Source organism: Phalacrocorax aristotelis, chromosome 3 (genome assembly GCF_949628215.1).
Source record: "Phalacrocorax aristotelis chromosome 3, bGulAri2.1, whole genome shotgun sequence".
Classification (NCBI taxonomy): Eukaryota; Metazoa; Chordata; class Aves; order Suliformes; family Phalacrocoracidae; genus Phalacrocorax; species Phalacrocorax aristotelis.
In genome coordinates, this window is record NC_134278.1 from 93,398,405 (window position 1) to 93,417,014 (window position 18,610).

The 18,610-nt window shown below is 40.2% G+C and overlaps 1 protein-coding gene across 1 annotated transcript in view; it reads left to right on the top strand.

Annotated features, from left to right (window-relative positions):
• The window catches only part of LOC142055071 (small ribosomal subunit protein uS5m-like), a 71,171-nt gene that overhangs the window by 6,003 nt on the left and 46,558 nt on the right, over positions 1 to 18,610 (top strand). The window contains exon 2 of the mRNA XM_075088511.1: positions 6,525 to 6,662. Coding sequence (XP_074944612.1) covers positions 6,525 to 6,662 — 138 coding nt within the window. The remainder of the gene's footprint in view (positions 1 to 6,524; positions 6,663 to 18,610) is intronic.

An 18,610-nucleotide genomic window follows, 5' to 3' on the forward strand; every position in this document is an offset into this window, starting at 1 on the left:
GACTTTTAAGAAGTTCAGCAGATGCGGCATATGAGAGGAGGTCGTGGTATGTTTAAATAATTCACTGAAAGGTAGGGATGAGTGTTGGAGCTCTTTTGTCAGATGGAGATCACCAGTGGAATTCCATAAACAGCTGTACTAGTTTGCATGTTCATAAGCTCACTGGAAAAGGGGTTCAGCAGCAAGGTAGTTAATTTTGGTGATGGTATCAAGTTATTTAAAGTAGAAAAGAAATGCTGACTGGACATGAGTGAATGGGCAATAAAATGGTGAATTAATTGCAATGTAGATAAATATAAGGTGATGAAGTTCTAAATCCCTTCATATCCAAAAGACTAAATCACAACTGGAGAAGACTGGTTCAAAGGGGAGGAGGGTCACCATGATTACTATAGCGATAGCTGAGTAGGCTGGAACTCCTCAGTCTTGAAAAGGCTTCCTGGAGAAGTATGAGAAGTCTGCTAGATCACATGTGGAGTGGATAGGAATTGACTTTCTCTTCTGACCTGATAACTATGCCATGGAGCTAATAAAAGGCAGGCTGAAAATAAGAATACTAAAAAGCACCTCGTTCATTATGTGGTCAGTAGTAGGTGTGTGGAACTCCTTACCAAGGAATGTTGTGGATGCAAGATGTTTACATGGTTCTGAGGATATCACCTCTACTGAAAATAGTCAGAGACTGAGAAACTGCAGAGGACAGTATTGTACATATTTGCTCACTTTTTACTCTTCTGCGGGCAGCTGTTTGTAGTGCTTGGTGGAGGCAGAATACTGAGCTGCTTAGGGCACTAGCCTGAACCAGTGCATCTGTACATAAATGTCCAGATTTTCTTTTCTCATTTTTCTCAAAAAAGTATTAAGACCTAGGAGTTGTTATGTCTTTGTATTAAAAGAAGCTTATTCAAGGAAATTATCAGTAGATGGGCTTATGTATGTGAAAAGATCATTTATAGGGCAACAGGAAGTATGTGAAGTGTGCCACTTCAAGTCATGTTTGAGGTATGAAAAAATACGTAAGTGCATGAAGAAGATGGAATTAGATTTTGCAAGTTATTTGGAGGCAGTTTCCAGCTGTAGGCAATTAAAGGGTGCAACAAGGGAAATTATAAATACTGCGACACAGTGCAATTTTAAATTAGTTGTAGATACACGATGTTATTTTTAAAAAAAATAAATTCTTTAATTGCATGCCATTCCAAAAGATAAATACCTCACATAATTTTAGTGACAATTATTCTCAGATGAGCTGTTAATTTAATCTTTTAGATTAACAGTTTGTCATTAAATGCATATTAAAAACAAAACAACTCAAAACTTGAGTGTTTATAGAGTTATTAACACTATGTAGTTCGTATTAGGAGAGGCTGCTAGTTCAGTAGCAGTTTGAAGTAAAAGGAAGTGTTTGGGTAGTGACTAGCATATTCTATGTGTCTCATACTATGACTAACTGATATGTTCTGCATTCTCTGTGAATTTAACTAGAGAGTTAAGAATCTTCTATTCCTATTTTTTGCTGCCTTTTTTTTTTTCTCTAGGCTGCTTTTTATTTTGTGAAAATTAATAGTTTTTCACAAAATTTTCATAATGGAGTTTTATTGTCAACTTTAACTTTTCGTAGAAGTAAATGACAATAAATTCACCTTTTAAGGCTACTTTCGAAGGAACTTTTTAGAACTTCCTGCTATGTTACCCCAGTTAACTGAACTGATTGTTATTTGCCTAGAAAGAGCTGACTTCAAAAAATGTATTCACAGAATCACAGGTTGGAAGGGACCTCAGAGATCATCTAGTCCAACCTTCCTAGCAAGAGGACAGTCTAGACAAGATGGCCCAGCACTCTGTCCAGACGACTCTTGAAAGTATCCAACGTGGTTGAGTCAGCCACTTCCCTGGGGAGATTATTCCAATGGTTGACTGTCCTCAGTGTGAAAAATTTCCCTCTCGTGTCCAGTCAGAATCTCCCCAAGAGCAGCTTGTGTCCATTCCCCCTTGTCCTCTCCATGTGACTCTGTGTAAAAAGGGAGTCTCCATCTTCTTTGTAACTACCCCTTAAGTACTGGTACATGGTGATGAGATTCCCTCTAAGCCTCCTTTTCTCAAGGCTGAACAAACCCAGTTCTCCCAGCCTATCCTCGTATGGCAGACTCCCCAGTCCTCTGATCATCTTGGTGGCCTTTCTCTGGACCCCTTCCAGCCTGTCCACATCCTTTTTGTATAGAGGGGACCAGAACTGTACACAGTGCTCCAGGTGTGGCCTGACAAGCGCTGGGTAGAGTGGGATAATGACTTCTTTATCTCTGCTGGCAATGCCCTTTTTGATGCAACCCAGCATCATGTTGGCCTTCTGGGCCGCAGCAGCACACTGTTTGCTCATGTTGAGCTTCCTCTCCACCAGGACCCCCAGGTCCCTTTCCAGAGAGCTGCTCTCCAGCCAGGTGGATCCCAGTCTGTGCTGCGTTCCCAGATTATGTTTTCCCAGGTGCATGATCTTATACTTTTCCTTGTTGAACTTCATAAGGTTCTTGCTGGCCCACTCTTCCAGCCTATCCAGATCTCCCTGCAGAGCAGCTCTCCCTTCTGGAGTGTCTACTTCCCCACTCAACTTGGTGTCATCTGCAAACTTCATCAGGCTACACTTGATGCCGTTATCCAGATCACTTATGAAGATATTGAATAAGATTGGGCCCAGTATCGATCCCTGGGGGACCCCACTAGTGACAGGTTGCCAGTTTGGGAAAGAGCTATTTACCACCACCCTTTGGGTGCGGCCCATCAGCCAGTTCCCCACCCACTGCACAGACCACTTGTCTAGACCGTAACACATCAATTTCTCCAGGAGGAGACTGTGGGGGACCGTATCAAAGGCTTTGGAGAAGTCCAGGTAAACAATGTCCACCACCTGCCCCATGTCAACCAGGCAAGTCACTTTGTCGTAGAAGGCCACCAGGTTTGTCAAGCATGATCTGCCTTTAGTGGAGCCAGACTGGCTTTTCCCAATCACGTGCTTCAATTGACTTGTGATGGCCCTGAGGAGGATTCGTTCAGTAACTTTCCCAGGGTTTGAAGTAAGGCTAATGAGCCTATAGTTACCTGGATCCTCCCTCGAGCCCTTCTTGCAGGTAGGGGTAACATTTGCCTTCCTCCAGTCCTCCGGGACATCCCCCGTTCTCCGTGACTTCTCAAAGATTATGGAGAGTGGCCTTGCGATGATGTCAGCAAGCGCTCTCAACACCCTCAGGTGAATGTCATCAGGGCCCATGTGGGGGTCAAGCTCGTGTAGTAATTCATATACTAACTCTTCCTTCACTGATAGCGGGTTGGTGTTTGGGTCAATCGGCAATTTTGTTCCCAAAGCCTGGGACCCTACAGTGCTGGTAAAGACTGAGGTGAAGAAGGTGTTGAGGACCTCTGCCTTTTCTGCATCATTGGTGATTGATTGTCCTTTTCTGTTTAACAGTGGGCCTACGTTTTCCTTCTTTTTCTGCTTGTGGTTGACATGTCTGAAGAACCCTTTCTTGTTATTTTTTATGTCTACAGCCAGTTTCAATTCAATTTGGGCTTTTGCTTTTCTGACTGCATTTCTGCACTCTCTGGCTATGCCCTTGTAGTTCTCAGCGGATAATCCTCCACTTCTCCATTTCTGGTGTGCTTCCCTTTTGGATTTGAGTAGACCCAGGAAGTCATGGTTGAGCCATGGGGGCCTCTTGCTCCGCTTACTTCCTTTTCCTTTGTAGGGGATAAATTGGCTTTGTGCTTCCAATAGAGAGTTCTTGAAGAATTCCCAGCTCTCACTAGCTCCTTTGTATTCCATGGAAGCCTCCTATCGAATCCCTCCCAAGTGAGCCCTGAGTGCGCTGAAGTTTGCTCTTCTAAAATCAAGAATCCTTGTCTTAGAGCTGACCTTCAGCACACTCAGCAGGATCCCAAACTCCACAATATTGTGGTCACTGCAGCCAAGGCTATCACTAACCAAGATATTACAGAGCAGGCTTTCTTGGTTTGTGAATAGCAAGTCCAGCAGTGCCTCCTTCCTGGCTGGCACATCTGACATTTGTATCAGGAAACAGTCCTCTATACATTCCAGGAACTTGGTGGATGACATGCAAGCTGCCCTATTGTTCTTCCAGCGATGTCTGGGTAGTTGAAGTCACCCATCAGGACCAGGTTCTGTTGGCCAGAAGCTTGCTTTAGTGCCCCAAATATCGCTTCGTCGGCTTCATCAACATGGTTAGGAGGTCGATAGCAGATGCCCTCTGTGAGGTCCTGCTTGGAGATGACCCCTTTGACTTTAACCCAGTGGCATTCGATAGAGCAGTTGCAATCACCATAGTTGACTTCAATACATTCAAGGTGTTCCTTGATGTAGAGTGCGACTCCTCCACCTCTTCTACCTTGCCTGTCCTTATGAAAGAGCTTGTAACTGTCCATTGCGATCCCCCAGTCGTTTGAGGAGTCCCACCATGTTTCAGTTACTCCTATGATGTATTGTTCTTTTGTTGATACTGGATGGTAATAGAACATGACAAAAATCATGCTTATGTTCTGCTTTTAAAATCTAGCTGGAAAGATTGAATTTAGATGTAGTTTAGGAAGAGGTAGAATTTAAATTTTTTAAAATTCTATTACAATTTTCCAAATAACATGTTGAATAATTGATTTCAGGACAGTATAGCCCTTTTTAGTTGGTTGAATATGCACACTGTTTGGATTGATTGATTATGTAAGTAGGAAAAATATGGATTCCTTACTTGGATTCTTCAGAACCACCCCTCTGCTGGTCAATAAAAGAAAGTATATCTTGCTTTCATTGTTGTAGGTAAGCACCTGAGCCTTAGCAGTTATAACATGCTCCCTTTGGCTAATAGAATAGCAACATGTCTACGTTAGCTGAGCTACCTGGCAGAAATGCACCACCATGTCTGCTATATTGAAGTAATCTGTTCTGGAGATAAGAGCATGTGTAACTGGCTAGCTTGTAATATCAAATCCAGAGGGCCATGAGGAAGGTACTTCTGGAGGTACATTCTCCTTTCAAGGTGCCAGAGTAAGTCAGGTTCACGACTTTGCAGAATCACAGAATAGTTGAGGTTGGAAGCCTCTGGAGATCATCTAGTTCACCTTCCCTGCTCAAAGCAGGGTCAACTAGAATAGATTACCCAGGACCATGTTCAGCGGAGAGGAAAAAAAAAAAAGTTTTCTTATATTCAGATGGGATTTTTTGTTTTTAAATTTACGCCTATTGCCTCTTGTCCTCTCACTGGGCACCAATGAGAGGAGCCTGGCTCAGTCTTCTTTATACCCTCCCTTCAGATATTTATATACATAGGTAAGATCCCTCCTGAGCATGCTTTTCTCCACGCTAAATGGTCCCAGCTCTCTCAGACGCTCCTTTTATGAGAAATGCTCCAATCCCTCAATCATCTTTGTAACCCTTCACTGGACTTTCTCATAGAAACATACAATATCTGAAGTTGGAAGGGACTCATAAGGATCATCAAGTCCAATTCCCTGCTCTTTGCAGGACTACCTAAAACTAAACCACATGACTAAAAGCATCATCCAGACACTCCTTGAACACTGACAAGCTTGATGCCCTGACCATTTCTGTGGGGAGCCTGTTCAAGTGACCAACCACCCTCTGAGTGAAGAACCTTTTCCTAATGTCCAATTCTACAGTATGTCCACGCCTCTTGTACTGGGGAGCCCAGAACTGGACACGGTGCTCCAGGTGTGTCTCACCAGTGCTCAGTACAGAGGGCAACAGTCCACCTAACGCAGCCCAGGATGCTGTTGGCCTTTTTTGCTGCAAGGGCACATTTCTGGCTCATGGTCATCTTGGTGGCCGCCAGGATCCCCCAGGTCCTTTTCTGCCAAGCTGCTATCCAGCCGTTCAGCCCCCAGGATGTATTGGTGTATGTGGCTCCTCCCTGGGTGCACGACTTTGCACTTGACTTTGTTGAACTTCATAATGTTCCTGTCAGCCCATTTCTCCAGCCTGTCAAGGTCCCTCTGGATGGCAGCACGACCCTCTGGCGTATCAGCCAGTCCTCCCTGTTTTGTATTGTCCGCGAAGTTGCTGAGGGTACACTCTGCCCCACATTCCAGATCATTAAGCAAGATATTGAACAGGATCATTGGGCTGATTTCAGATTTGGTTTTCATAGCATGTAGTATTTAATGATGTATATATTTATCACTTTTGATTGTGTCCAGGAAAATTATTGCATGTTTTTCTGCTAGAACAATATTTCTACTTTTGGAGGGTGCATTCTCACTGCATCAGCAATATTAGAAGCCTTCTACCCTTCTTTTCCTTGTGACGCTTTCTATTGCAATATTTCTTCCCCTTCTGCAACTTGCTTTATGCTTCAAGACAGAAGGTTCAAGTCTGATTCGCTTTGGAAAGTAAGCTGTATGAGTAAATAGTACAGTTTTTTCTTCTGGTATGTATGTTTTCAGGAAATGCTGTTTTAAAGAAGAAAATGTGCTGTATATAAACACCTGTCTGTCTTCATTCTCAGGGTTTTCTTCTGTGCCAGTGAAAGGGAGTTGCTGTTCGTATTCTAGCCTGGCATGGGCTTTCCAGACACGGTGTTCCATCTCTGCCCCCTGGAATGTGACAGTTGAGCAACGGAGACAAAGCAGTTTCTTCAATACGTGTAAGTCTCGAGTTGGATTAAAATTATTATCTGTAGTGAACAGAAGTAGGAAAGAAAATTTTGCTCTGGAGAGATACAGTCATGAAAATCTATGTGTTATAACCGTTTGTATCTATGCGAGTTACATATCTCCTGAAATTATAGTTGCAACTACAGCAATTGACGGAAGTGCATGAACAATGTCAGTTTATCATCTTTTAATAGCAAGCAAGGGCTTCATTTATGTTACAGTGAATCCATCTAATATATTTCATTGGATGGAAGGAGGAAACACCTTCCCCTCTGTTTCCTAGTCCTTTATTGAAAGCATAAATTGTGTGTTTATGTTCAAAATAATTTTTGAGCCACAGGCTCACCTGTTCGAGGTGTGCTGTCTCAAAATGAAATAACTAAAATGCAATACTGTGTTAAACAAAGGCTGTCGATAATGTCCTGCTAATTGTCTGGCCAGCTGCAGTATTTTCCTCCAGTCCTGAAAGGAATTACACACATGCTTAACATAATTGGGAAATGATGGCTGTTTAAATTCACTCTTGGGACTGTGAGCTGAGGTGGCTGAGGAGCCATTCCACTTGTTTTGCAGTTCCTTATCCTATCCCATAGTGGAAGAGAAGGAATAGTAAGAACATAGTCTAGGGAGGACATAATGGCAGCAGTTTGAGAGTCACAGTTTTTGACTGTTTATAAGAGCTCTGCAAAATTAGGCTTTCAGAAATGGTGGTGCCATCCTATTTTTCTCAACAGTGGAGAGGCAGAATACTGTATTTGCTTTCTTTACATTTGCTGAAGAAGTGGGGTTTAAGCAGTCATGCTGGCTGTCAGTTTGTCTTACCCAGTTAACTTTGACCATTGACTGATTTCAAACAACTGAGGGTAGAGAGGTCTCAGAAGACCTGCAGAAGGTTGCAGTGTGAACAAGAGGCTCTGCCTGGTAAAGGTTTTCTAAGGATGCCAGCTGCAGGAAAAATTCATTCACAACTTTTTCTTAGGCACCCAAGCAGTCACAAGGTAAGAATGTGTAAGGAGCTAATCACTGTTGTTATTTTGTTTATCTTAAATTTAAAATATAGTGCTGCAAGTGATTGCAATGTGATTAAATTTTGTAGGTTAGACGTTTCCTTAATTATGTTTACATTCGTATTCATAAAGTCTAGATGAGGTCTGTTTTACCAGGAATTTTGCCAGCTGTCTTGTTAAATGACTTAATTAAAGATGTTTGTAAGATGAGTGAATTAAAAATGTTTGTTGTGATCGCATCATTGTTTGACTTAATAAAATTTTAAACAGGTTGTATTTAGGCAAACTACCTAAAACTACTGGCTTAATTAATAAGATGTAACAGCTTGGAAGTATTTAAGTATACCTCCTTTATGTATTCAGCAGAGACAGTAGTCATCAGATTTGGAAGACTGAAGGTTTCATATTTCAAAGTACAGTTATTCTAAGAAGAGTTTCTTTTACAGAAGTCAAACCCAAAATCTTTAAAATTCAAATGAAGTAGATACTAACAGTATAAATCACTCATATCCTCTAGCAGTGCAGTTGCTTCAGAAGTGGTAACATTAAAAATGCAGATATGACCATTTTATGTGAAACAATTATCAGGTAAAATGTCAGCCAAATGACAGTCCTTTGTGACTGAGAAAGGTGACTATACTTTTCTATCTCTTTAGTGAAGGTTTACTTCTCTTCCATCATACTTTTAAACAAACATATTAACATGCTCTTGGTAGTAGGGTCATCTGTACCTTCAACTTAACTATTAAACAAGTTTAACTCATTTAAATAGAAGGAACTGCAGTTATCCTAGGCAGTCTGTGATCCTTACCCAGATAGCTGTCTCCTGCAACTCTAAGAGAAACAAACACAGGGTTTTATTCTTGTCCAATGACATGTTTCAGTGAGTTTGTCATGAAGTAATATAAAATGATCTTGTTATTCCAGGCTTAGCTTCTGTTCCTTCCTCCCTCCTTTCCCCTTTCCACCCTCCTCACTATGGAAAGCAGTTCAGTTTCCATTTACTTAACAATTTCACATGCTTATTTAGATGTGTGGAAAGGCCTGAGGTTTTTCAGATCATGTTTAAAAAATAAATAATTTCCTCTGCAAAGTCTTACCTCCTTTTTCAGTGCGTCTCAGTAGACCTGGTACTTGCAGATAATGTGTGGCTTGTGCCTGTTTCAGTCCAACTTTTATCTGAGACAATAGGGCAGGTCTGTTTCCCGTACTTCTCAGTACATTTATGTGCTCTTACGTGCAGGCACACACACTGGGGAAACGCCACCAGTCCAGACTTTCTGAACAGATGCTTGAGCTTCAGTTGTTCAGAAACACTGATAGGAAGTGCTGTATGTTTAATGGAACAAGTATGTATCTATCTGGCCTGTAGGTGAGGAAAATGTGGGATATAGACCATCTAAATTTGATAGCCACAGAATTGGGTTGAAGTATATGGGCTGTCATTCCTGAAGGCAACAAGAGGCACACAGATGTGCCATGAATACTGAAATGATTTGGCTGTCTCCCAGCCATAGGAGTTATCTTTGACCCCAATTGTCCAAACCAGCAAGCACAATTTTCTCAACATTCGTTGTGTATCCAAGTGTATGTGAGAATAAAGAACTTTTATTTGACACTGAGACTATATAAAAATTAAGCTTTCCTACTCACAGTATTGAAAATCCATTAGTAGTCCTTGGGAAGAAATGAAGAGAACCTAATTTCTGTGTTGCTAGGTGATGTTTCTTCTTAGGTTAGAATACAGAATAAGGAATATGATGGTTTTTCAGAGGTTATAGAACTAGAATGTTACAATCAAGGGAGAATCATTTAGACCGACAATATAAAAATCATACTCAGAGTAATACGTTTTGTCTGTAGAGGCTTTGATTTGCTTATGGAAGCAATTGTACTCAGTATAAATCTGTGTTTGTGTTCTGTGTTGGAAACAGCGGTTCCTGAAAGCCTGCTCCTTAATTATATCTTATATTAAATTTTTTTAGTCCTATGTGAGTTTTCTTTGGATTAAATTATTCAATTCTTCTGCCATTCCTAATTTAAGAGTCAGAGTGAAAATATGATTTTTTTTTTTTTTCATTTTTAAAGAATTGAGCACTCCAGGTAAATAATTACTGAGCTACCACTTTTCATTGTCAGTAGTAACATATGAAGAGTTTTGATGTTTCAGTATTAAGGATGTAAAGACCTCCAAATATACAACAGCTTGCTTTTTTTTCTTTTTTTCCTTTTACAAAGGCATTGAAGAATAGTTGGCTAATTGGCTTTAGTCAGAAAAAGGGGAGTGAATATTAAATGCCTTACTTGTAGTTAATTGTACTAAATGCCTTAATTGTACTTAATGGGAGGGGGGGCTATTTTATTGGGTTTTAATTTGTTACTGTTCAGTGTAACTTTTGTGAAGGCACTTGGCCTCTGGTTTTTATTTTGTTTTGAGGAAATGAACCAGGACAATGGCGTTTAGCTTTCAAACCTCACTGAAATCTCTGTTTTCCATATCCATCTGGTGACGCTGAGGCCAGCTTTGTAATAATTATTGTTTATTAAAAAAAAGCTGTGAATTAAAGCTTTAATAGTCAAAGCAACCTTCAAAAGATAGTAGCATTTACAACAGCATTATCATCTAACTTAAGGTCCTGGGTTTTTAATAAGAGGTTATGAAGAAAAAATAAAATTTCTCAGATGTTTGTCAGGATAATTTACAGCAGTTTTGGTTCTTTGTTTAAACTAACAAATTTTTAGTCTGTTAATGACTGGGTTTGTAGCTGGATTTATTCAGGATTTGAATTGTGATTAACCTGAAAATCCTATGTCTGCAATTTCCTGCTGGCATTGTGCTAAATTGCCAGTTTTAAAAAATGTGAAATCCTAATGCCAAGTGTACTTCGAAAGCATGCTCAAGGTTTGCCGTTAGTTTGAGTTCTTCACTGTGTCTGTGTAGCAGTATGAATGCATCTTTCAGGATAATATATTCCAGCTCCAGAAGTTTTGTTGTACTATCATAATGCAATAGATCTGTTTCTGGTTTTGGGGAAGCTGCCCAAAACTTTTGCATGCTATCCTATGGCAGTAATATATTATAGAGACATCTTTTTGCTGCCAAAAAGTTTTCAGACATGCCTAAACTAATTCTGTTCAGCAATCCACATAACAAGAACTTTTGCATTTTTTTATGATATTATTAAACTTCTATGAATAAGCAGGTAGCGCCTAAAGCTTCAGCCTTGTATTAGCAAAACCAAACAGAAGCCAGAAGGTTTGGTAGTAGATGAGGGTTTTTTTCTGGTTTCAGTATTCTGAAAATCCAGCTAGCAGTGAGAAGTAGAAATGAGCTTAAATTTTCAGTGGAAACATTTCATGTATGGGCTGTTCTAATTTTTAGTTAGTGAAGTTCATCTAAAACTATCTTGTATCTGTCCCATGGTACTTCTCTTACATGGCCTCAGGTTCCTCTTTATGGCCTTGCAATAGACCTTGTCTTTCTCAGACATTTTCAGTGTCCAGATTCTTGCAGTTCCACAGTTAGATACATCCTGCATCCAAATTAATTGACTCATTAATGCGCTGTCTAGACTGAATGCTTTATATTCTTTACTACTTCCTAGGTTTGAATAAAGGCGCTGTAGAGCTAACATATCCTCAGAAGATATCTTAAGAGGGTTGAGGCAGAGTTGTGAAAAGGAACACATATTTTAGTAAAGCAGCCCCTTTTTTAAGTTGTCACTTCGGGGGAGAAGGGGAGTTTTTAATCTTCTCATTCTCTTTCAGCAGAACTCAATACCAGATATGCATTATACACTTCCATTTAGAATGTAAGGGGTCTCTTTTGCAGTTGAAGAAGGTATTTTGAGTGTGGTCATTTAGGAAACTTGAGAGTAATCCAGCACTATATCTCATTTCTTATGGGTCCATGCTTTTCTGCTTGCAGACTGGGATTAGACAGGGAGTCAAGAAATGGTTATGTCACATAATGGCAGACAGTCGCAGTTTGGATATAAAGGAAGTAGCAAGGGCAGTTCTAATTTGGGATGAATGCACTGATTTTGACGAAACTGCTTCAGAATCTTGCCTATTATAAGTAATCCATCCAATATTAGTATGCCATTGTTCCACTTTTCTCTCATAAAAAAAAATCTATTTGTATTATCATCTGCACAGTATTCCCTTTTGAATTGTGGAGGAGAGGATTCAACCTATTAAAATAATTAAATAGTTTCCGTAAGTATCTTTAACCAGGCTGAGTGAGTCTTGAATTCAAGATTCCATTTGTAAAACTAACAGAAAATGCTCTATCAGAAGCATAACTTGTCGGGAATAACTGGTGATATGGACTGAGTTGACAGTCTCTGAACAGTATATGAGTTCAGTTAAAGTTTATGAAGGGATATAAAATCAGACTCCATCTTTGTTTTGGATGGTTCATTTCCATTTTGGAATTAAGTATTTAATGTAATTGTGAGATTGCCTCCAGCCACTAGTAAGTATCGCACTTGAAATTAAATGTTCACATGTGCAATTGAAAGTGACATCTAAATAATTTGCTTCATGTTTGATTCATGTTCAGCCACTGCAGTGAGTTGTAGGTTTTACTCTTAAGGCACTGCTCTGTGTACATTTTTGCCTAGCACCTTTATCTTAAATGCTGTGTAGTTAAGGTTATTGTTATTAGACACTTTTTATAAGACTGTTGAGAGGGAAAGTAAGACATGGTAAGGCCCAGATTTAAAAATACAGTTGAGCACTCCTTTTCCTGACCTAAGCAATTTAAATTGCAGTTCGTTGTCAAATCCTCGAGGGTTAGCATAGTTCATGTAGGCTGCTCTGTGCCAGCCTCTGTCCTAGGAATCTTTTAAATACTAGTGAGGAGGGGGCTGGAAACAGAAAGCTCTTTCTTGGGAGTGTTTTTTTGGAATGGAATTAGTGAAAAAACAGACAGACATATATTCTTGCAGAAGTTGGGTTGGGTTGGAAGGGACCTTTAAAGGTCATCTAGTCCAACCCCCCTGCAGGGAGCAGGGACATCTTCAACTAGATCAGTTTGCTCAGAGCCCAGCCCAGCCTGACCATGAATGTTTCCGGGGATGGGGCATCTACCACCTCTCTGGGCAACCTCTTCCAGTGTTTCACTACCCTCATAGTAAAAAAAAATTTCCTTATATCTACCCTCCATTAGTTTAAAACCGTTGCCTCTTGTCTTTCTGCTACAGGCCCTGCTGAAAAGTTTGTCTACATCTTTCTTATAAGCCCCCTGTAAGTATTGAAAGGTTGCTGTAAGGTCTCCCAGGAGCCTTTTCTTCTCCAAGCTAAACCACCCCAAGTCTCTCAGCCTTTCTTCATAGGAGGGGTGTTCCACCCCTCTGGCCGTTTTCATGGCCCTCCTCTGGACCAGCTCCAACAGGTCCATGTCTTTCCTGTGCTGAGGGTTCCAGAGCTGGACAAAGCACTCCAGGTAGGGTCTCGCAGAGCAGAGGGGCAGAATCACTTCCTTTTGATATTGATAAAGATTCACTTATCTCACTTTACCCTAACAATACTGTGGCATATACCTCTGTCGTAGAACAAAAGCCCCAAAGTGAATGAAAGTCTGCTTTGTTAATGGCTGTGAAGGACTATGTAGTGTTGCCAAATTTAAGTGAAACTAGGGGAAAGGTAATTCTGGCAGAGGGAGATCACAACCACCAACTTAAAGACCACCCACTCAGGAAACCTGCCAACCCAAAAGGTTAAGGAAGTAAAAGTCTCAAAATCATAGTGGGCATGCATAGTCATTTACATGGTAGGTGAAGAATTTTAACGAGTCATTTAACAGAATAATAATGAATATGTATTGGATTATTAATATCTTGTGTATAAATAACTGTTAGTTTCTGCCAGTGGTGTGCTGGTTTGTACCTTGCACCCATATCTGTGCATTTACATAATAAAGGAAAATACCTTGGCTCCATGTGTAAGTTGGGCAATGCACACCAGGTAACAGAGCCAAGTTTTTGGGGCAACACCTTTGTCTGCTGCCACGCTTCTTTTGATGCAGCCCAGGTTATGGTTGGCTGTCTAGGCTGTGAGCACACATTGCTAGCTCATGTCTAGCTTTTCATCCACCAGTACCCCCAAGTCCTTCTCCGCAGGGCTGCTCTAAATCCCTTCATGCCCCAGCCTGTATTGGTACTGGGGATTGCCCTGACCCAGGTGCAGGACCTTGCACTTAAGTCCTGCAAATCAAGTAGCTTTTGGGTCTGCAGATTCCAGATGGGTGTCTTGACTATTGAATTAAGTTAAAGGACCCTTTCCTTTGGATGAAAGGATCACCATCACTTCCTTTGCCTTCTCTCTCCTGTCCTGAGCCAGCTACATCTACCTCACTCCCCTTGTAAACTCTTCCTGGGCTTTCTTCAGGGAGCTGCTGGATCAAGCACCCATTACGCTGGCAACTATCACTACTATCAGTTTTTCTTGCCGTGTTGTCCTTGAGCAGCCACATGAGGTAGGCTATAATTGACCTGAAGTTCAGATTTCTCTTATACAAACTTTTAAACGTGAAAATTATTTCATCAGATAGTGTATGTGAGATATTACATTTATCCGGCTGTGCTGGCTGTGGATAGCTAAATACAAACACTATTTTTAAGCCATTCTACAGTCATTATTTTTTGTGTATTTTTAAAACAGCTGGAAATTCATATTAGTGGAATACCTCGAGTCCTTCAAGGAAGTTTCCTTTAAACCAAAATAGATTTAGCATTAATTTGAATTAAGAATTCTAAGTGTTAGTTGTATAAAATACAAAAATCTTCTCATCTGTTTTTAACTTTGGGTAACTTAATGACCTGATTGTTTGTTGTTGACTGATAGAGAAAAAAGCTTTAAGCTCAGTTCTTTAATAGATACTATTTCAGAATGTGCTTGCAAAGGAGCAAAAAAAGAAGCTGCTTCTATTGTTCTTCCAGTCTTATTGATGGCTATGAGTTCATTAAAAACCTGGAGTCTCTTTAACTTACACTGGTTCTTGGTTTTTTTGTTTCTACTTCATTGTGATTTTTGTCTTTGTAGGCCTAGTTTATGTGGAAAATAGGCTCTTTACATATTACTATTAGTTTTCAGCTTAGGTGATTTCTGTACTGTAGTTGTGTTCTGTAAGCTGCAACCTGTATATGCATCTTATATGCCTTATTAGGGAATAGATGCCTTAATAGGGAACCTAGAATTTGATGTTGAAAAGCTCTTCTAGCATATGTTGCCACTGGAAGTTTTGCTGTGGCAGTCATACCAGTGGTTGCCTGAGTATTGAAGTTTTTATTATAGACACAGGCTTAGGTTACTGTTCTCACCTTGGCTCTGAAGTTTTGAGAGTGAAGGCACTGTTTTTTATTCTTTGCTTCCCTAACATGGAACGTAAGGAATTTTTTCTGCTTACATGAGTTGGCTCAGAAAAATCTTGTTCTCCTCCCAGTTCTGTTACAGGAATTCTAGGCTAGGTTTTTTGTGCAGGTGGTCTCTTGGCAACCTGATTATAATTGTAAATCAGTTTGCTTCTTCAGGTGCATAAATGAGATTTATTTAGCTAATTGATATTTTAGGAGCACTTCATGATAGAAGAACTGAGCCAGCTTGAGGTAGCCATGCTTGAGCTAGAGGTTGGAGTTGGTGAAATCCTGTGCTGCCTTCAAACCTAAACAATTTTGTGTTTCTAAAGAAGACCGAGACACACTTCTCTGAGGTGTACAGGCAAGCAGCAAAGGGCAGTGAACACAAGTTTGGTCAAGGAAAATTCTGGTTATGCAGTAGGAAAAAGTTTTTTATCGTGAGGGTGCTTTAACACTGGATCAAGGTGGGGGCTCCAAATAGGTTGTAGAAATTCTTTTACTAGAGATATTAAAAATATGACTGAGCAACTCTCTGGCCATCTTCACATAATCTTGAAATTGAATTTAGCTTTGAGGTTGTCTCTGCTTTGAGTGTGGGATTAGATCAAGGGCCTCTTAAAGTCCATTGTAATGTAAATTTTTCTGTGAATCTGTGATTGCAGTGTATTTTACTCTTTGTACAGTGTTGAAGATGGGGAGTTGAATTTCACTAAAATGTACAAGGTGACACAAGTAGAAGCAACAATATGTTTTCATAACTTCAAATTTAGTGACTTAGTAACTTAGATCCAGTGGGGAGGGTGGATTGTGTGTGTTAGGAAAAAAAAATAAAGCATGAATCCCTTGTTCTTTAAAACTAATGGAAATAAACCATACACATGCTTAAGACTACAAATTATTGTGAATTTTTCAGGCTGTTTTTGTAACTAGTTAAAGCTTAAGATCAGAGTCTCAGAAATTAATGAGAGATGCCACTATTCTCAAGATTACTGTACCTAGCAGGAGAAAAAGGGCTTCAGAAGTCCAGATGGAGAACTTCCCACCATGACGGTGCACTGTGCACAGCTAGAGAAATTGTTGTTATTTACGTGCTGCAGCACTGGGGCCTATGCTGTTCCTTAAGTTGATTCAACAAATTCACCGTTCAAGATATTTAAGGATCACTCACCATAGTGAAGATGTACTGAATGTCCAGTGCTGCTTTAACTGTTCAAATACTGTGAACAACTGCATGTTGAATGTACAGTTGCAGAATTTTTATAAGAGATGCACAGTTGAAACGCTGCACACAACCTGTCAGAAGAAAAGCATTGCTTTTAGGGTGAGGAGTTCTGATGGCCACCTGGAAACAAGAGTGTGCAGAGTGTTTGTGTTCTCTAATTTCTCTAAATAACTTTTTTCCTGAATTGGCATGTTTGTCTTGCTCTTCGGTAATTGATTCTGGGCATCTGGTGATTGTGTAGTAGCCATGAAATTATAAAAAACCCCCCTCGTTTAGCATGGAAATTGTGAACGGAACCCGAAGTACCAAACAATCAATACATAGAGGCATCTTATTGGGACATTTTGTAGATTGATGTAATTTGAACACTGGTTCCTAAAAAATTCTTAGTTGTAAATTTTAATTTTTTCCCATAACGGAAAGGTACGTAACTTACAAGGACAGTGTTAGAGTGATTAATTTTCTGAGATCATCAGCAACATGCAGGTTAAACAAAGTACAGGACTTTCAATTTTACAATGATTCAGCACCCTGGCATGTGGCTGAGGCTTCATTTAATGGTGTAATTCACCATAACTAGCAGGTTTATGCATCAATCAGTTCTACCAGAAGGTAGCTGTTACTAGATATGTAGCTTTACCAGAAGTTTGAGAGTTTTGATAAGATTTCTGAACAGCATTTTAGTTATTGCGGTCTTCCATTTCACAAATGGAGGAAGTATCTGACCATAGTTCTCTTTGGCTTTGGAGCCTTGTTTTGGTTAAATTGGTAGAATAATGACAAAATTTGTTGTGATCCGTTATCAAAAATAAGAAAGTATAGGTTAAAAGCCAATGCTTTTTAAAACCCAAGGTTTTTTAAAAAATTAACTACTCATGGGCCTTTCAGGCTTCTGAAGAAAGCTGTCGTTTTACAAGGAAAGCCTAATGTTTAGTACTCCTGTAGTTAGGTCTGACAGAGAGGGTTGCAGTTGTCTTTTTGGAGAGATCATAAAACCCAGTTTAACTGGAATAATCCAGCTCTGCTTGTACCTCAGCAGTCTCAACACTTAATAATTTAATTTCATCATGTCAGTTCAGTGCCATGTTAAAAAGTCTTATTTGATGGGGTATTGATTTATTGGCAGTGGAGTTGTCACTGAGAACTTGTGTAATTTAAAAGTGAGTGGATTACTGTGTTTATCTTAATACCAGTATTAGATACTGGCTATATAGTCAGAAGTGGAGAAGGCCCTGGGGGTGCTGATTGACAGATGGCTGAACATGAGCCAGCAGTGTGCTCAAGTGCCCAAGAAGGCCAATGGCATCCTGGCTTGTATCAGGAATAGTGTGGCCAGCAGGAGCAGGGAGGTGATTGTGCCCCTGTACTCGGCACTGGTGAGGCCACACCTTGAATACTGTGTTCAGTTTTGGGCCCCTCAGTACAAGAAGGACATTGAGGTGCTGGAGCCTGTCCAAAGAAGGGCAACAAAGTTGGTGAAGGGTCTGGAGAGCAGGTCTTATGAGGAGCTGGGGTTGTTCAGTCTGGAGAAGAGGAGGCCTTGTTGTTCTCTACAACTACCTGAAAGGAGGTTGTAGCGAGGTGGGTGTTGGTCTCTTCTCCCAAGTTACTAGTGATAGAACAAGAGGAAATGGCTTTAAGTTGCATCAAGGGAGGTTTAGATTGGATATTACTGGAAGAGTGGTTAGACATTGGAACAGGCTGCCCAGAGAGGTAGTGGAGTTGCCGTCCCTGGAGGTGTTCAAAAAAATGTGTAGATGTGGCACTTCAGGGCATGGTTTAGGCGGCCTGGGGGTGTTGGGTTGATGGTTGGACTTTATGATCCTAGAGGTCTTTTCCAACCTTAATAATCCTATGATTCTATGAAGTGTTATAAGGATTAACTTCATTATCTTTCTGGACTCTCAGCATATCCTGCTTTAGAAGGATGACTTAATACTAATTGTTCATGAACACTGACAGAATGACCTCTCTCTCTCAGCTTTGCCTGTTCAGAACAAACACTGAAATGCAACTGTCAGTAGTGAAGAATTTGTTTATAAGCTATCTAGGACATGAACAGACTTTTCACTGTCTAATACAAGGTTGCATAGTTCTTATCGGAGATGCGTGTCCTTAAAATGTTAGCCATAACAGTAGACTTTTGAAAGTACAACTATGTCAGAGAAGAGTGAGTATGGAATTGTTTTTAACATCTTCTATGATGTTAAAATCTTGATGTCAATCATGTCTTGTTCTACAACTGGAACTCCTACAAGGCGAAATTGTACAAATAAGTGCCATATTGTTTTCCCTACTCTCATCCTATTTTGGCTATACCTAGAGACCAGCTCTGAGGACAGGCCCAT